The sequence below is a fragment of the Stegostoma tigrinum genome, chromosome 44, assembly GCF_030684315.1.
Source record: "Stegostoma tigrinum isolate sSteTig4 chromosome 44, sSteTig4.hap1, whole genome shotgun sequence".
Lineage (NCBI taxonomy): Eukaryota > Metazoa > Chordata > Chondrichthyes > Orectolobiformes > Stegostomatidae > Stegostoma > Stegostoma tigrinum.
In genome coordinates this window covers 10,059,954-10,075,293 of record NC_081397.1, presented here as the reverse complement: position 1 = coordinate 10,075,293, position 15,340 = coordinate 10,059,954, and the positions used below count along the sequence as shown (strand labels likewise).

General features: G+C 45.3%; 3 protein-coding genes across 3 annotated transcripts; 2 read left to right on the top strand and 1 right to left on the bottom strand.

Annotated features, from left to right (window-relative positions):
- Positions 1-1,963: 1,963 nt before the first annotated feature.
- Positions 1,964-2,587, top strand: LOC132207127 (histone H1-like). The gene has a single exon (XM_059642304.1). It carries the CDS (start codon positions 1,964-1,966, stop codon positions 2,585-2,587), a length of 624 nt encoding a protein of 207 aa, XP_059498287.1.
- A 1,171-nt stretch (positions 2,588-3,758) lies between these two features.
- LOC132206999 (histone H3) lies at positions 3,759-4,491 on the top strand. The gene has a single exon (XM_059642172.1). The coding sequence runs from the start codon at positions 3,906-3,908 to the stop codon at positions 4,314-4,316; it is 411 nt and encodes a 136-aa protein (XP_059498155.1). The 5' UTR covers positions 3,759-3,905; the 3' UTR covers positions 4,317-4,491.
- A 1,873-nt stretch (positions 4,492-6,364) lies between these two features.
- Positions 6,365-13,209, bottom strand: LOC132206993 (late histone H2A.2.2-like). The gene is made up of 2 exons (XM_059642165.1): positions 13,140-13,209; positions 6,365-10,649 (listed from the first exon to the last, which is right to left on the bottom strand). The coding sequence occupies exon 2, from the start codon at positions 10,295-10,297 to the stop codon at positions 9,854-9,856; it is 444 nt and encodes a 147-aa protein (XP_059498148.1). The 5' UTR covers positions 10,298-10,649; positions 13,140-13,209; the 3' UTR covers positions 6,365-9,853.
- Positions 13,210-15,340: the final 2,131 nt, after the last annotated feature.

Sequence of the window (15,340 nt, the reverse complement as noted above, 5' to 3'; positions counted from 1 at the left end):
GTACTGGCTCTGTTTTTGTTTGTCATTTATAAAAATGATGTGGATCAGAATATAGAAGGCATGGTAAGCATGTTTGTGAATGCTCGCAAAGTTATTATCATAGTGAATGGAGAAGGTTTTCTGAGATTACAAAGGGATCGTAACCCAATCGGTTGGGCTGCAAAATGGAGTTCAACTGGATAACTGTGAGGTGTTGCATTTTGGTGCAACAATCAAGGGTAGGCCCTGTACAATTAATGGGTAGTGTTGTAGAAGAGAAGGACCTAGAATTCTTTTCAGTCTGCATCACACCTCAACAGGATGGTTAAGAAGGTGTTTGGCACGCTTTCCTTCGCTGCTCAGTCTTTTGTGTTTAGGAGGTGGCATTCACATTGATGTTACACAGGGCATTGGGTGAGGCCACTTCTGAAATACTGCCAACAGTTCTGGTCGGCCAGTTAGAGGAAGGACAGGATTAAGGTGGAGACGGTTCAGATTAAGTTCACCAATATTTCGAGTATGTAAGGTTCGAGTTATAAGGAAAGGATGGATAGGCTGGGAGTCTTTTTTTTCACTCGAGTGTGGCATGTTGAAAGTCAGCTTATAGAAGTTCATAAAATAATGAGAACTGCAGATGCTGGAGAATCCAAGAAAACAAAGTGTTGAGCTAAATGAACACAGCAGGCCAAGCAGCCTCTGAGGAGTACAAAAGCTGACATTTCGGGCCTAGACACAATGGTAGCTGTCCTTTGCCTGGGAAGGGGGGAATTGAAGAGCGGCATGAACATTTTTAAACTGACAGGAGAAAGATCAAAAAAATATACGCGAGGGTTTTATTATCACAGAGCCTGATGCAAGTCGAATGAACTTCCTGACGAAATGGTCGATGTGGCTACAATTACAACATTAAAACGGCATTTGGATTAGTACGTGAACATGACAGGTTTGAAAGGAAACAGGCCAGGGTCAGGTGGGTGGAACTAGTTCAGTTCGGCATTAAATTCGGCATGTTATGGCTGGACTGAAGGATATGCTGAATGATTCGATATAAGAGAGAAACGGACACAGGCTATTGAGTTGGGTGACCTGCCATTTTCATGAGGACTGGGAGGAGAGGTTTGAAGGGCTGATTTGTTAGTTTCAGTTGCTATTATTTGTGTTTCTCTGCCTGTTTATTCCCAGAAAAATACTGACCTGGGTGATCAATGTAACTTCAAACCAGATGATTGGCTCTTGCTGCTGAATCAGGAGAAGAGCGAATCTCCGGCGCTCCGTCCTCAGAGAGTTTAACAGTGACTGAGGAGAGAGAGAAAAACTACAACGAACTCCCTGGGTATCGGAGCAAAGGCTGAAAGGAAAATAAATTATATCCGCCCACATTTATATTTCGCGATATTTCTAGCCTGCGACTGTATGGATGTGAATATTGTGCCAGAGAGACTGTAGGTAAAGGGCGGTCGGGAGAGTTTAACGTAACTGTGTTTGTGTATCCGCTCATATCATGATATTTCCAAGTCTGTCTTGAGCAAATTAAAAAGATTTTCGATTCAACTTATCCCCCTGCTCCCTCACTAAACCCCAAAGCTAGAATTCAAGGCAACGTGTTTGTTGCTTTCTAGATTTCAGCCCAAAAGTGATGATAATGCCAGCTCTCAGCTCAGAGAGCGCGATCAGTGCAGCAGCAAAATGCGTTTAACTCGACAACGGAGCCGTCAATTCGAGTGAAAACGCTTCGGCCGCAAACCTTCCCGAGTCAGGGTCAGGAACGATCGAGCCTGGCTCTCTGGAGATGCGGAATTGCAGAGGAATTGGAGAGTTTCTGCCGAGAGAGAAACACAGACAGGCAGCAGGAGCAGGGAGCTGAGGGCAGGTTGTCTCCGCGCCGTCCGCTCGCTGCCTTTAAGTTGCTCAGTGCCGCCACCAGCAGCTTCATTGCTGACCCAGTTCAGTTTGACAGAGAGAGATTCAGCGCAGAGTTCCCGACATGAGCGACAGTGCAGCCGCCGAAACGGCTCCTCCAGCCTCCGCCAGCACCAAACCCAAGTCTCCCAAGAAGAAGAAGGCGGCGGCTCCCAGGAAGAAACCAGCCGGTCCCGGGTTGGGCGAGCGGATTGTGAAGATTGTCGGGGAGAACAGCGATCGGAGGGGGACGTCTCTGGTCGCTATAAAGAAGGCGCTGCAGAGAAGCGGGGTCAATGTGGAGAAGCAAAATGCACAGATCAGGATGGCTGCCAAGAGGTGCCTGGCGAAAGGCTCCCTGGTTCTGGTGAAGGGCCAGGGCGTCTCCGGCTCCTTCAAACTCGTAAAGAATCCAGTCAAGGCAAAAGTGGGAAAGAGGGCGAGACCAGAAGCAGCCGCCAAGAAAGCAGCCGTGAAGAAAACAACGAGCAAGAAGGTGGCAGCGAAGAAAGCGACAGGCAAGAAAGCGGGCGGCAAGAAGGCAGCAACGCCGAAGAAACCGGCGAAGAAAGCAACGCCGAAGAAAAAGACTCCCGTGAAGAAGGTGAAAAAGACCAAGAGCCCCAAGGCCGCAAAGCCGGCCCCGAAATCGGCGAAGGCAAAGGCCAAGCCCAAAGCGAAAGTGACCAAGAAAGCAGCAAAGAAATGAAGCAGTCGGTGTAACATGTAACAACCTGAACCCAAAGGCTCTTCTCAGAGCCACCACATCTTTCAGGAGAGAGCTGAGCCCGGATCAAATGATCCCTGTCCTAGCTCCGAGTGCAGGAATAATTTAGACACTAATTTATGTGAATAACCGTTCCGTATTTACCTATCGGATTTACACTCAGCCCCTCTTCCATACTCTACAATATGTGAGTGTGAGGTCCTGCTCACATAGACCATAGGCTCTAGTGCTTTGTCAGTTCATGTCAGTCTGCTTGTCACACATGCAGGGAGAGAGTCTCAAAGAGTCAAACACAGGCTCTGAAACCCCTCTTCACCACACAATCCTCAAGAAATGATTTTGTCTCATTCAGCTGGGGGAATAGAAACTGACGTAGAAATGGAAGAAACCGTGTTGTCTTGTTAAGAAAGGCCTGATCATGGGCGTTTAATTGTATCACAACTGCTTTGAAAAAAAGTCCCTGTTTTTATCTGCTTCGAACATGAAGCTCGAGATCGCAGTTCTTTTGCCGAAAATTGTGTTCACTGCATTGTGGAGAATAGTTTTATTTACAGATCCAGTTGGGGGCTGGAGTTAGCATATATTGCTGTATTTGTATTTCATTAACCGTTACAGGAATGATATTTCTTTCAGTTTTGATTCTGGGACAACTGTGAAAGTTTTAATTTACTTTCCATCAGCCTGTTGCAGGAAGCAACGCCAAATTATCTTGGGACTAATTATAACCGAGGCGAAAGGTAGAAATGCCGCTAAATTGAGTTTGTGTAACTTTATTCGTTACACTGTGTTGCACCATATTAGCTTTTAAAATGCTTTATTCGGCGGTGTTTAGATGCATTAACGGTAGTTATACGTTCCGTTCATCATGTTTGTCCGACTATATTACACGCCCTCCCCCTTTCCTCACGCCTGTTACAGACAGATGAGGCAGTCCTGTCGTCCTGTCTCCGCTGATGTAGAGTTTATTCAAAAAACTTAGTTTGCAAAGTACACGATTTGATCGGAGGCGGACTTTATTATCCTTTTAAATATTTACTTTAAACTCAGGATCGCGAGGGTAAAATCGGCGGGCTTTTTGAAAGAGACCAACTGTCATTTCAAGTTAACCAATCAGCCTCCAAAAAATATTATTCGGCCTTTTCTGTACCTTCCGGAGCTGTTTCTCAGGGGATTGAGGGACGGGACTGTATCCAATCCCAGCTCTAGGGCGGGCTCTCCATTCCCTTAAATAGGCAGCGCAGCAGCGGCGTCGGCATTGACAGCAGCAGCCTGTGTGTGTGTTGTAGAGAGTTGAAGAGGAATGGCTAGAACCAAGCAGACAGCGCGCAAATCCACTGGAGGGAAAGCTCCCCGCAAGCAGCTGGCGACCAAAGCGGCCCGCAAGAGCGCTCCGGCCACGGGCGGAGTGAAGAAGCCTCATCGCTACAGGCCCGGCACGGTGGCTCTGCGGGAGATCCGCCGCTACCAGAAATCCACCGAGCTGCTGATCCGCAAACTGCCGTTCCAGCGCCTGGTGCGGGAGATCGCTCAGGACTTCAAGACCGACCTGCGCTTCCAGAGCTCGGCCGTAATGGCCTTGCAGGAGGCCAGCGAGGCTTACCTGGTGGGGCTGTTTGAGGACACCAACCTGTGTGCCATCCACGCCAAGCGGGTCACCATAATGCCCAAAGACATCCAGCTGGCCCGGCGGATCCGCGGGGAGCGCGCCTAAACGGAGCGTGCCCGGCCCTGTACATTCACCCCGAGAAACACAACGGCTCTTTTCAGAGCCACTAAACTGTCCCGAGAGAGCAGCAATCGATTGACAATGTTGGTTACTTTATTATGCGCCCAGTTTTTTTCTGCTGTTGTCTTGTATCGTTTCGTCTGTTATTAAACAATTTCAATCTGGCCGAGAAGTGGATTTGTCACGTTAATTAGAAGACAAAACGGACATTGCTGTGGGGAAGTTATAAATTGATGGCAGTACATAATTGAAGCCTCCCAGTGTGCTGGAGATTTGAGTGACAGGAAAGCACCTCCCTGCCTATGCTTCCCTTGGTGTTACCCCACTCTCACTGAACACGGCTGGGAAGTTGGGCGGGAGAAATAATTGGCGCCAAATCATCAACCGCTTTTATTTCAAATCTGAAAAGCCCGCCAATATGTAGGGGGTTCACACGAGACATCACACTTTCCCTCAGGCCCCAGCCTGTTTCGGTTGATGCTATTCGGAGCAAAACCGGAAGTTGCTGAAACAGCACAGCAGGTCTGGCAACATCTCTGAAGAAGGAAAAAAATCAGAGCTAAGTTTTCGGGTCCCGTGAGCTTTCCTCAGAATTGCAAGGGTCGCCGGAGCTGAAACGTTAAGTCTGGATTTTAATTTCTTCACTACTGCCAGACCTGCTGAGCTTTTTCAGCTACTTCTGGTCTTGTTCCTGATTTGTAGCATCAGCTGTTCTTTCCATGTTCTTCGGAGGCTCGTTCAGGCTCGAAAGGCCATTTCCTGCTGTGTCGAGATTCCACGAAAGTTCATCCCTGTCAATGTATCAATGGGGCACCAATGGAGAATGAGTTGCTGTTCCTGAAACCTATGGGTGACATCACTATGGCATTGCAGGAGGCCCAGGTTGGACATGTCGTCTGAGGAATGGGAGTGGGAGTTAAAATAGTTCATGAGTGGGAGGTAAACTCTGACACTTCCACCATCTACAATCCGACCCCACCACAAGACATTTTTTCCATCCCCACTCTTATCTACCTTCAGGAGAGACCACTCTGTCTGCGACTCCCTTGTCCAGTCCACACACCCCTCCACCCTCACCACACCTGGCACTTTCACCTGCCACTGCAGGAAGTGCTCCACTTGCCCCCCACCCCTCCTCCACATCCCAGGCCCCAAGATGATCCACATCTTGCAGATGTTCACCTGCACATCTGCCAATGTGTTATTCTGTATCCACTGTACCCGTTGTGGCTCCCTCTACATTGGGGAAACCAAGTGGAGGCTTAGGGACAGCTTTGCAGAACACCTACACTCGGTTCGCTACAAACAACTGCACCTCCCAGTCGCGAACCATTTTAACTCACCCTCCCACTTCTCAGGCAAATGTCCCTCCTGGGCCTCCTGCAGTGCCATAATGATGCCACTCGAAGGTTGCAGGAACAGCAACTCATGTTCCACTTGGGAACCCTGCAGCCTAGTGCTATCGATTTCACCAGCTTCAAAATCTCCCCTCTCCCCACTGCATCCCAAAACCAGCGCAGCTCGCCCCCACCCTGTCGCCATAACCCGTTCTTCCTCTCACCTATCCCCTCCTCCCACCTCAAGCCACATCTCCATTTCTTACCTACTGACCTTATCTTCCCCCCACCCCTTGACCTGTCCATCCTCCCCAGGCTGACCTATCCCCTCCCTAACTCCCCACCTATACTCGCTACTCCACTTATCTTCTCCTTCATCCATCTTCAGTCCGCCTCCCACTCTCTCCCTATTTATTTCAGAATTGCCTCCCCATCCCCCATTTTCTGATGAAGGGGCTAGGCCCGAAACATCAACTTTTGTGCTCCTAAGATGCTGCTTGGCCTGCTGTGTTCATCCAGCCCCATACTTTGTTATCTCGGATTGTCCAGTATCTGCAGCTGGCATTTTCTCTGACTTAAATAGAAGGTAATTGCTTTGTTTGCCAGGGGTGAAGCACATGGTCCATACCCCACTAAGGCTTGTCACCCTGGAAATGGAGTCAAAAAAAGCAACTTGAGCAAATGGAAGTAGCTGAACAATGAGTTACTGGAGTTTATTATGTTCTCTCTCCCTTTTAGGTGTGACTCCACACTCCCATCACTGATATTGACTATACATAATGGCTCTCTGGGCAATTACAGGTGGTTTAGCCGAGCCAGTGATGCTCATAATCTGATGAGCAAATTCAAACTGCTTTAACCTCTGTATTTATAATAAATGTAACATGCATGCAGGCTTCAGGGTTTTGATGATTAGGGTCGAATATGTTTCTAGTGCTGACGCCTGCTCACAAGTTACTGTCGGCATGAGGGGTTGACAGTAAATATGTCAGTTTCCCACATTTTGAACAAGTGGGTGAAGGTAAATTCAGCAATGTGTCTTGTTTTGAAGGAAGTGCTCTTTTCATATAATTGAGGCAGAGACAGATGTTCAATGTGAAACGATTGCCTTTTAAAACTGCTTGGAAAGAATGTATGAATTGACAATATCTTGGCCACACACCTTCTCTTCACAAAAAGAAAAATCAGTTGTGAAACTGGAACCTGATCAGACGTTGCCGTTTTTGTTTTTGTTTCATGATATTTGAACACATACAATGTAGCTGCATTAACCACCACTGAACTGAAACCTCCAACTGGCCCATTATCACATCTTGTACAAAACTTCTTTCAGGGGGCACTGGGGTGGCTTTTTCAGCCTTTTGAAAATAAGGTTGTAACTTGTTTAACTTCTGTTTCAACATTTGTTGCTGATGGTATCCTTCGGAAAATTTGGCCAGTATATTGAGAACGGTCGTTGGGAGGACAAGTTGCAGCTGTACAGGACATGGATTAGAACACTTGGAATAATGCATTCAATTCTGGCCTCTCTGCTACGGGAATTTAATTAGATTTATTGTGACATGTTCCTAAATAGTGAATGGTTTTGTTGGCGAGCAGTATAGCCAGATCATAGTCAGTAAGCACATACAGGTCATAATGTGAAAAATGGAAACAATAAGGCATACAAGTTACACTCCACAGGATGTATGCAGGCAAGATCAACACTTTTGAAATTTGAGTGTCCATTCGTCAGTCTAACTATGGCAGGGAAGAATCTGTTCTTGAACCTGCTGGTGTGGGTGTTCGAGCTTCTGTATCTTCTGCCTGATGCAAGAGGTTGTAGGAGGGCACCACTGGGGTTGGATGGATTTTGATGTCTCAGGTTTTGCACAGCAACGAGAGCCCATGGTTGGGAAGTTGGGTGCCGTGATGGTGTGGGGTGTGAACACAACCTTCCACAGTCGCTCGTGGAACAGGACAGAGCAGGTTCCATATCAGGCCTCTGTGAACCCAGACAGTATGCTTTCTATGGTGCATGAGTAACATGCCAAATACATGAGCAGCCTCAGGAAGACAAGGCCTTTGTGCCTTCATTACCATTGCATCTATGTGGGAAGTCCCATGAAGGTTGTTGGTTATTGTAACTCTTGGGAAATTGACACTCTCAGCACCCTACTCTGTTGATGGACCTGAGGGTGTGTTCTGCTCTTTTCCTTCTGAAGCCAATTATAAGTTCTTTTGTTTTGTGAACATTCAGTTTTCTTTTTATCATTGCACCAAGTCACCAAACCCTCCATCTCCTTCCTGTCATCTGAATAATCATTATTTATTATCCATCCCATCATTGTGTTGCCAACAGCAAACTTATAGGTGGCATTCATTCAGAATTTGACAACAATAGTGAGTATACAAGGAGTACAGTAGGGACCTGACAATGCATTCTTGAGGGTTGCAGTGTTTGAATGTCCTCGCAGAGGAGATTCAGTTGCCTATCTTCTCGATTTGTGGTCTGTGTTTCAGGAAGCTGAGGAGTCAGTTGCACAGGGTGGAGCCAAGCCTGAGGTGTTAGTTTTGAGATCCGTCTTGCAGGGATAATGGTGTTGAAGACTGAGCTGTAGTTGATGAGCAGAAGCCTGATTGTAGGTGGCCTTGTTGCCCAGATGTTCCAGGGATGATTGCAGGGCTGGGAAAAGGGCATCTTGCTGTGGGCCTGTTGCATTAGTGGGAAAATTGCAAGGGATTGAGGCAGGCTGAAAGTCGAGAGTTCAAGTGGGCCATGACCAGCATCTCGAAGCACTTCATGATTTTGGATGCCAGAGCTACTGGGCAGTACAGATGAAGTCATACTGCATGTGGTTTTTCGGACTGGGATAATGGTGGTCTTCTCAAGCAGGTGCAGAGTACAGCTTGTCAGAGGGAGACATCAAAGATGTCAGAGTACCTCCCCACAGGAATTACATGCACAGTTGGTGCTTCAGTCCAGGTCAGTTACTTTCCTTGGGTGTTCTCACCAGGAAGACGGATCTGACAACTGCAGTGACCGATAGAACAGGTGCATTGAGGCCTGGCGGGGCAGTGGACACCACGCTGCTGGCATTCTGTGTAAACCAAGCATAGACAGCATCAGGGTGGGAACTGTCTTTGTCCACTATCTTGCTTTGCTCAGTTTGGTTGGTTGGGGCCACTAAACTGTTCCAGTCCTGCCTCTTGGTATCTTTGATGGATTTGCTGAAGCCTTCTCCGCTGAATTTTCTGGTCGTCCCCTTTTGATGCTGCACTCCTGGTCTGCTGTAGGGAATGGATTAGACAGTTCATCCAAGGTTTCAAGATGATGAACAGCCAGACTGACTAGAAGCTTTTTCTTTTACTTTAAGCTTAAACATTCATAAAAGATTTGTAAGGGGCTCAGCTTCAGGGAGAAGCTGTACAGGCCATGGCTGCTACTCCCAGGATAAAAGGTAGGCTGGTGGGTGGCCTTAGTGTCTTTGAGGATTTCCTCCAGGTGCTCTGGTTTCCTCCATAGTCCAAAGATGTGCACTTTATGTGGCATGGCTATGCTATGGGCCCAGTGCGTCCAGAGAAAGACAGAGTGACAGGGATATGGAAGGGCACTTTGGGAGAGATGCTCTTCAGAGGGTCAGTCGGGCCTCGACGGGCCGAATGACCTGCTTCCACACTGTGAGGACTCGATAATACAAAAGGCAGGAAAATGAGCTGCACCCGAGACTAATGCGCAGAGGGTCAGTGGCCGTTCATTATCAAAAGCAAATGACCCTGCAACGTGCTGCCCCGGGTCACTTTCGCTTTCTCTGATGCGATTAAGGGAGATGTGAAATTGGCAGTGAACAACAAGCAGTGGGACTGGAAAACGTATTTGCAAAACGATTATTCTGTTCTCCAAATATGTTATACATTGTAATTTTATAATAAGCTCATCATAACTTCTTCCTGCTCATCGGCTGCCAGCTCTGAATGGAAATATTACCGAAATCAGGAGCAGCAGGATGGATTTCATTCTCTATCGAACTGTGACAACTACAGGATCAATGAATGATGTGATTGAAATTTGACGTTGCGAAGTCCCAGGCTCTATATATTTAAAATTAAATCAATCGAACAGAAACGAGGTCTGAGACTCTTTCACTGATGTTGTGGGTGGCTCTAAAAAGAGCCTTTGGATTATCAGGTTCCAAAACGGTCTCTTCACTTTTTAGTGGCGCCCCCAGCGGCGGTTTTCTTGGGCAGCAGCACGGCCTGGATATTAGGCAACACCCCGCCCTGAGCGATGGTCACACCTCCCAGCAGCTTGTTGAGCTCCTCGTCGTTGCGCACGGCCAGCTGGAGGTGCCTGGGGATGATGCGGGTCTTCTTGTTGTCCCGGGCCGCGTTCCCGGCCAGCTCGAGGATTTCAGCCGTCAGGTACTCGAGCACCGCAGCCAGATAGACCGGCGCTCCGGCACCCACACGCTCAGCATAGTTACCCTTTCTCAGGAGCCTGTGAACACGTCCCACCGGGAACTGCAGCCCAGCCCGGGACGACCGGGACTTCGCCTTCGACCGAGCTTTCCCGCCACTGCCCTTTCCTCTCCCAGACATCGCCACAGTCTCACAAACACTTTCACAGAGAATGCTGCAATGCGGCCACATCCCGTCCTCTTATACCTTCGGGAGGAATGGGGGTGCGGCCATTGCTGATTGGTCACATTTTTCAGTATCTCCTAATGTCATTTCAATGCCCAATCAGATATCTGCTTCCCTCACCAATCCGGAGGGGGCCCGGGGAGGAGGCCGGAAAATCCCGGCACCAAATCATCAACCGCTTTCTTTCAAACTCGAAAAGCCCGCCAATGTTTAACGAAAACTCGGACGTTCAACAGAATAGAATGCGTGAAGAAATTTACTTCAAGATTATGAATGTATATTTGACTTCATCCCACTTTCCCGCATTGCGGACCCGAGTGGAATGTCCATTTCTGACCTTGAATCGGATTTTCAAAACCTTAAATGCAAGCGGTAAAAAGGGGCCGAAATCTGCACCTGCATATTCATTTCACATTTCAAAAACACCTCGATATGTTAATAAACCAATCGATACTTTTTTTTCCGCTGAAAGAGAGCATTAATCGTGCGCACCATCTTTAGACACTATTTTAAATTGCCTGTTCCGTCAAGACCCTTTACTTTTTGTTTCCTCGAAAGGTTTGACGTCCTTCTTCAAATCTCCAATATATCTCGGCCCAAACTATTCATACATTCCTTAGACACCTGCCAGCGTGTCTCGGTATCAGTTTTACTCGGATTACCTCGGTCACAGACGAGCACTGATGTACTGTGACCAGTGCTTTTTGCTTTCTATTGATTTGACAAATTTTACTCTCTCTCCCCCACTTAGGCTCTTCAATCAGTGTCACTATCAGTTTCTGCTGCAAGATATGAGTGTAGTTATCCATGTAGCCTGTCAATTTCTGCAATGTCAATATGTCTGTTTAGTTATCCAGTTATATTTCTCATTTTCTGCTCAGTGAGTGTGTGTGAGAGAGTGTGTATGTGTGTAGTTACCAATACATAGGTGTCAGTTACTGCACTGTTGATATGCATGTAGTTATCAAAGTGTACCTGTCAGTTCAAGCTGTCTGACATTGGGAGGGTTATTAGCAAGCTGTTCCTGTCCGTTTCTGCTTCATGGACACGTGAAGTTCATAATCAGTATGTACCTGTGAGAATCTGCTGAAAATTGGAGTGTCGTTGCATTGAATATTCCAGCACAGTACAGGCCTTTTGGCCCTCAATAGTATGCCAACCTGTCATACCGATCTGAAGTCCATCTAACCTACACTATTCCATGTACATCCACATGCTAATCCAATGACGACTTAAATGTACCTAAAGTTGGTGAATCTACTACCGTTATCACACTGCACCTAAAAAAAAACTGTTAAGTCTGTGGATATTTAAATGCATTTATAAAATTGGACCTGTGAAGTTATGCTGTGAAACTGGAGCGTTATCAACAATCCGTTCTTCTCTGTTGCTGTGATGTGGATATGTAAGCATAGTTATCATTTGGGTACGTGTAGTTTGGTGTGTGAGCATAAATATTAATTTGTACATATCAGGTTTTCAAATATGAATTTGAGAATGGTTTTAGCAAACTTTTTTTCCCCCATATATGAGAGAGTGTCAACCTATTTTTTGCCTGTTTCTACAGGGTGAATGATTAAGCAGAGATATCAACACATGCTTGTCAGTTTCTATTTGTCAACACAGCTGAACTTTGGCAGCCAGTAATATTCTGTGACGATGCAATTTGTTATGTGGTAGCTGTTATCAGAGTGATTCAATGGAGATTAGATTCAGTTTCTGAGTGTATATTTTGGACGAGTATTCAGTCTGTCCATCTTCAAAAATGGTGTAAATGTCAATGGGCTGTGAATGCAGAAATGTGACTTTGTTGACTTGGTCACTGAGCTGGCTTGTTTTTGTTCAGACGTTTTGCCACCGTGCTAGGTGACATCATCAGTGGAGCCTCTGATGATGTAGTGTTATTCTCCTCTGCTTGGAATTTACACTGTCAGGTCTGTTATGCTGAGTACTGTCATTTCAGTTTTTATCTATATGGGTTTATACATGGGGTCCAATTCTATGTTTGTGTGGAGAACAATGTCTCTAGGAATTCCTGTACATGTCTATGTTTGGCTTAGGCTGCTATGGTTACTTTATCCAACAAAAATAAAAAGGTGCTGGAAAAAGCTCAGGACAGGCAGCATCAGTAAAGGGAAAAACAGAGTTAGTCTTGCGCGTCCAGTAACCTTTCCTCAGAACCAGTTACTGCTGAGGTGCAGAGCTTTGAGCAAGTTTGTTTTTTGTTCCTGATTTACAGCATCCACAGTTCTTGGTTTTTAATACAGTTACTTTGTCCCATTTCAACTGATGGCCTTCGTTGTCTGAATGTATCACATATTCAGACAATAAAGGCCATCAGGTTAACATGGGACAAAGTAACCATGGTAGCCCAAGCCAAACACAGACACACAGGAATTCCGAGAGGTATGGTTTTCCATGCATACTTCAAAATCAACAAGATTATAGAATCGGACCCCATATATGAAAACTCAGACAGATCAAAACCAGAAATGACAGTAGTCACCATAATGGACCATACAGTATAAATTCTACTGGGAGTGGAATAACATTGACTCATTGGAGGCTCCACTGATGATACCACTGAGCATGGTGATGAACTGTATGAAGAAAAGCAAGCCAGCTCAACATTATCCACTATCCGAGCTGCAGATCTCGCAAAACACAATGCTGAAATTTGTTCAAACTGGGCAGGTGTGCATTGTGAATGGTGGAAAAAAAACAAAACTTCTATTTCCTCTGTGTTGTTGGAACAAATCTCACTGGAAATTGACCTCAATATGTGTCTGACTCAATCTGCTCTGTGACTGTGGAAAGGATGCTCTCTGCTCTGACAGCGGTAACATACCTTCCATTTGTTCGAAGCAGCTGGTCACACTTAGCTTTGTACCGAGGGAATATTACTTTCTCTTAGTCCCTCACGTATTTGCCTGGAGGAAGACAGAAGAAAACCCTCCTGTAAATCAACATCAGCCAAGTTCAATGATATTTCATTGATCAATGCAATGTTCAGTTAATAATCATTACAATATTTAATTTCAAGCCAGGAATCTGAACAGAATTAGGTGTTTGATTCCACTCTTGCTCTGAGCTGTTTCTTTGTCTTGTGATTTTTCTTTTTGTTAATTCCATAACAATTGAGTGAAGTCCAGAAACGAACTAAATGTCCAGATCCATGAATGGGAGTACACAATGTGAGTGGGTCTGTGGATATGAGTTTATTTGTTGATCTATTCATGTCTCACACATTGGTGAGCCTTTGTTAAATTACTTATGTATTCACACAGCAGAGACTGATGGGGACCTGTGAGATTCTGCCCTGTGTTTGAGAAGTTATCAAATTGTACTTGACCATGATTTTTTTTTCCCCTTTGTGAATATGAGAATGCCGTTCTAAGTCTTTACCTGAATGTTTGGTGATGTGGGAATGTTCGTGTCAGTGTCTGCAAGGTGAGTATACTTATCCATCTGTGCCAGTCGTTTTCTGCTATCTGAATGTCAGAGAGCAGGATTCAGACTTCGCTTCTCAGTTTCTGCTATGTCAACACGTGAGCTTGGTTTTTCATCTTTACCTGTCAGTTCCAAGCTTTGAATGTGTGGGTGCAGTTGTTAGCGTAACCTTGAATGTTTCTGCTTGTAAAAATGCAACCATATTCATTCAATTGTAACAGTCATTTTCAGACATGTGAATATGAAAATGTAGTTATCAGTCTGTGATTGTCAGTTTCTGTTCTGTAATTATGAGAGTGTGCTTTTCAGTGCGTACCAACCAATTTCTGTTGTATGAATGAGATTGTCATTATCAATTTGAACCTTGTCAGTGTCTCCCCAGTGAATATTCTTGTGTAATTATCAGGATTATACCTCTAGGTTTCTGCTGTGAATTATTAATTAATTAATTAGTTATTACCTTCTGTCCATCAGTTTCCGGTTTCTAATGTGCGAGTGCATCTATCAATTTGTATGTGCCAAATTTTGCAATGTGTATTTGTGCATACAGTTATCAATCCGCTCCTCTCAGCATCCTCTGTTTATGAGGGTGCGGTCACCAATCTATTCTGTCACTTTTAGCTCAGTGAATTTGAGAGAGTGTAGTTACCAATCCATAACTGTCAGGTTCAACTCTGTGAATGCGAGCAGAAAAGGTAATCGTCTAATAGCATTGTCGTTGGACTATTATTCCAGACAGCCAGATATTATTCTGTGACCGCAGTTCAAGTCCCATCATAGCAGATTATTGTTGAATTAAAATTCAACAATAAACTAAGAGAAAAGTTGAGTGACAATTCTCCACAAAAATAAATCAGGTCCTCTCACATCCTTTTGGGAACCAAGTCTCCCATCCTTCCCTGGTCTGGCCTACATGTGATCCCAGACACACAGCAATGTGGTTGGCACTGAACTGCCTTCTGTGCATAATTAAGGATAGTCTGTGACACACACATCCCATCAATAAATTTTCAGAAAAATGTCGGAATGCAGTTATCAATCTGTCTCTTCCAGTCACTGTTTTGTTGATGTGTTGAAAGTTATCATCCTGTATCGGTCAATTTCTGCAACACTGTATATAATGGCAGTTACCAATTTATCTTGCTTTACAAAGTCACCATGAGAGAACTGATCTGTCAGTTTCTGCTAAGAGTGTATTTATCAAATTGTTCCTGTCAGTTTTTGCTTTGTCAATCTGAGTGCAGTTATGAATCAATACCTGGCAGTTTCTGCAAGGTGAAAGTAAGAGTTCTGTTATGAACATACACCATCAGATTCTGCTCTGAAAGTATCAAGAGCAGTTATTGTGCTGACACCATCAACTTCTGCTCTGTAAATCTGAGCGCAGTTATTCATCTGCAGTTGTCAGTTTCAAGTTTGTGAATGTGAGTAATGAGCATTCTCTCCATGTTTCTTTTACGTGAACATGAGTTTAGTTATCATTCTGTCCTTGTGGAGGCTCGGGAACTTGGGGAAATAAATATGGATGTCTTGAAAACAGTCCACATGACATAACAGGTGGTGTCAGAGGCAGGAAAAAAAACCCTAAAAGGTGGCTAA

Coding starts and splice junctions, on each gene's coding strand:
- LOC132206993 (XM_059642165.1), bottom strand. CDS start 10,297: ATGTGGCCGCATTGCAGCATTCTCTGTGAAAGTGTTTGTGAGACTGTG.
- LOC132206999 (XM_059642172.1), top strand. CDS start 3,906: ATGGCTAGAACCAAGCAGACAGCGCGCAAATCCACTGGAGGGAAAGCT.
- LOC132207127 (XM_059642304.1), top strand. CDS start 1,964: ATGAGCGACAGTGCAGCCGCCGAAACGGCTCCTCCAGCCTCCGCCAGC.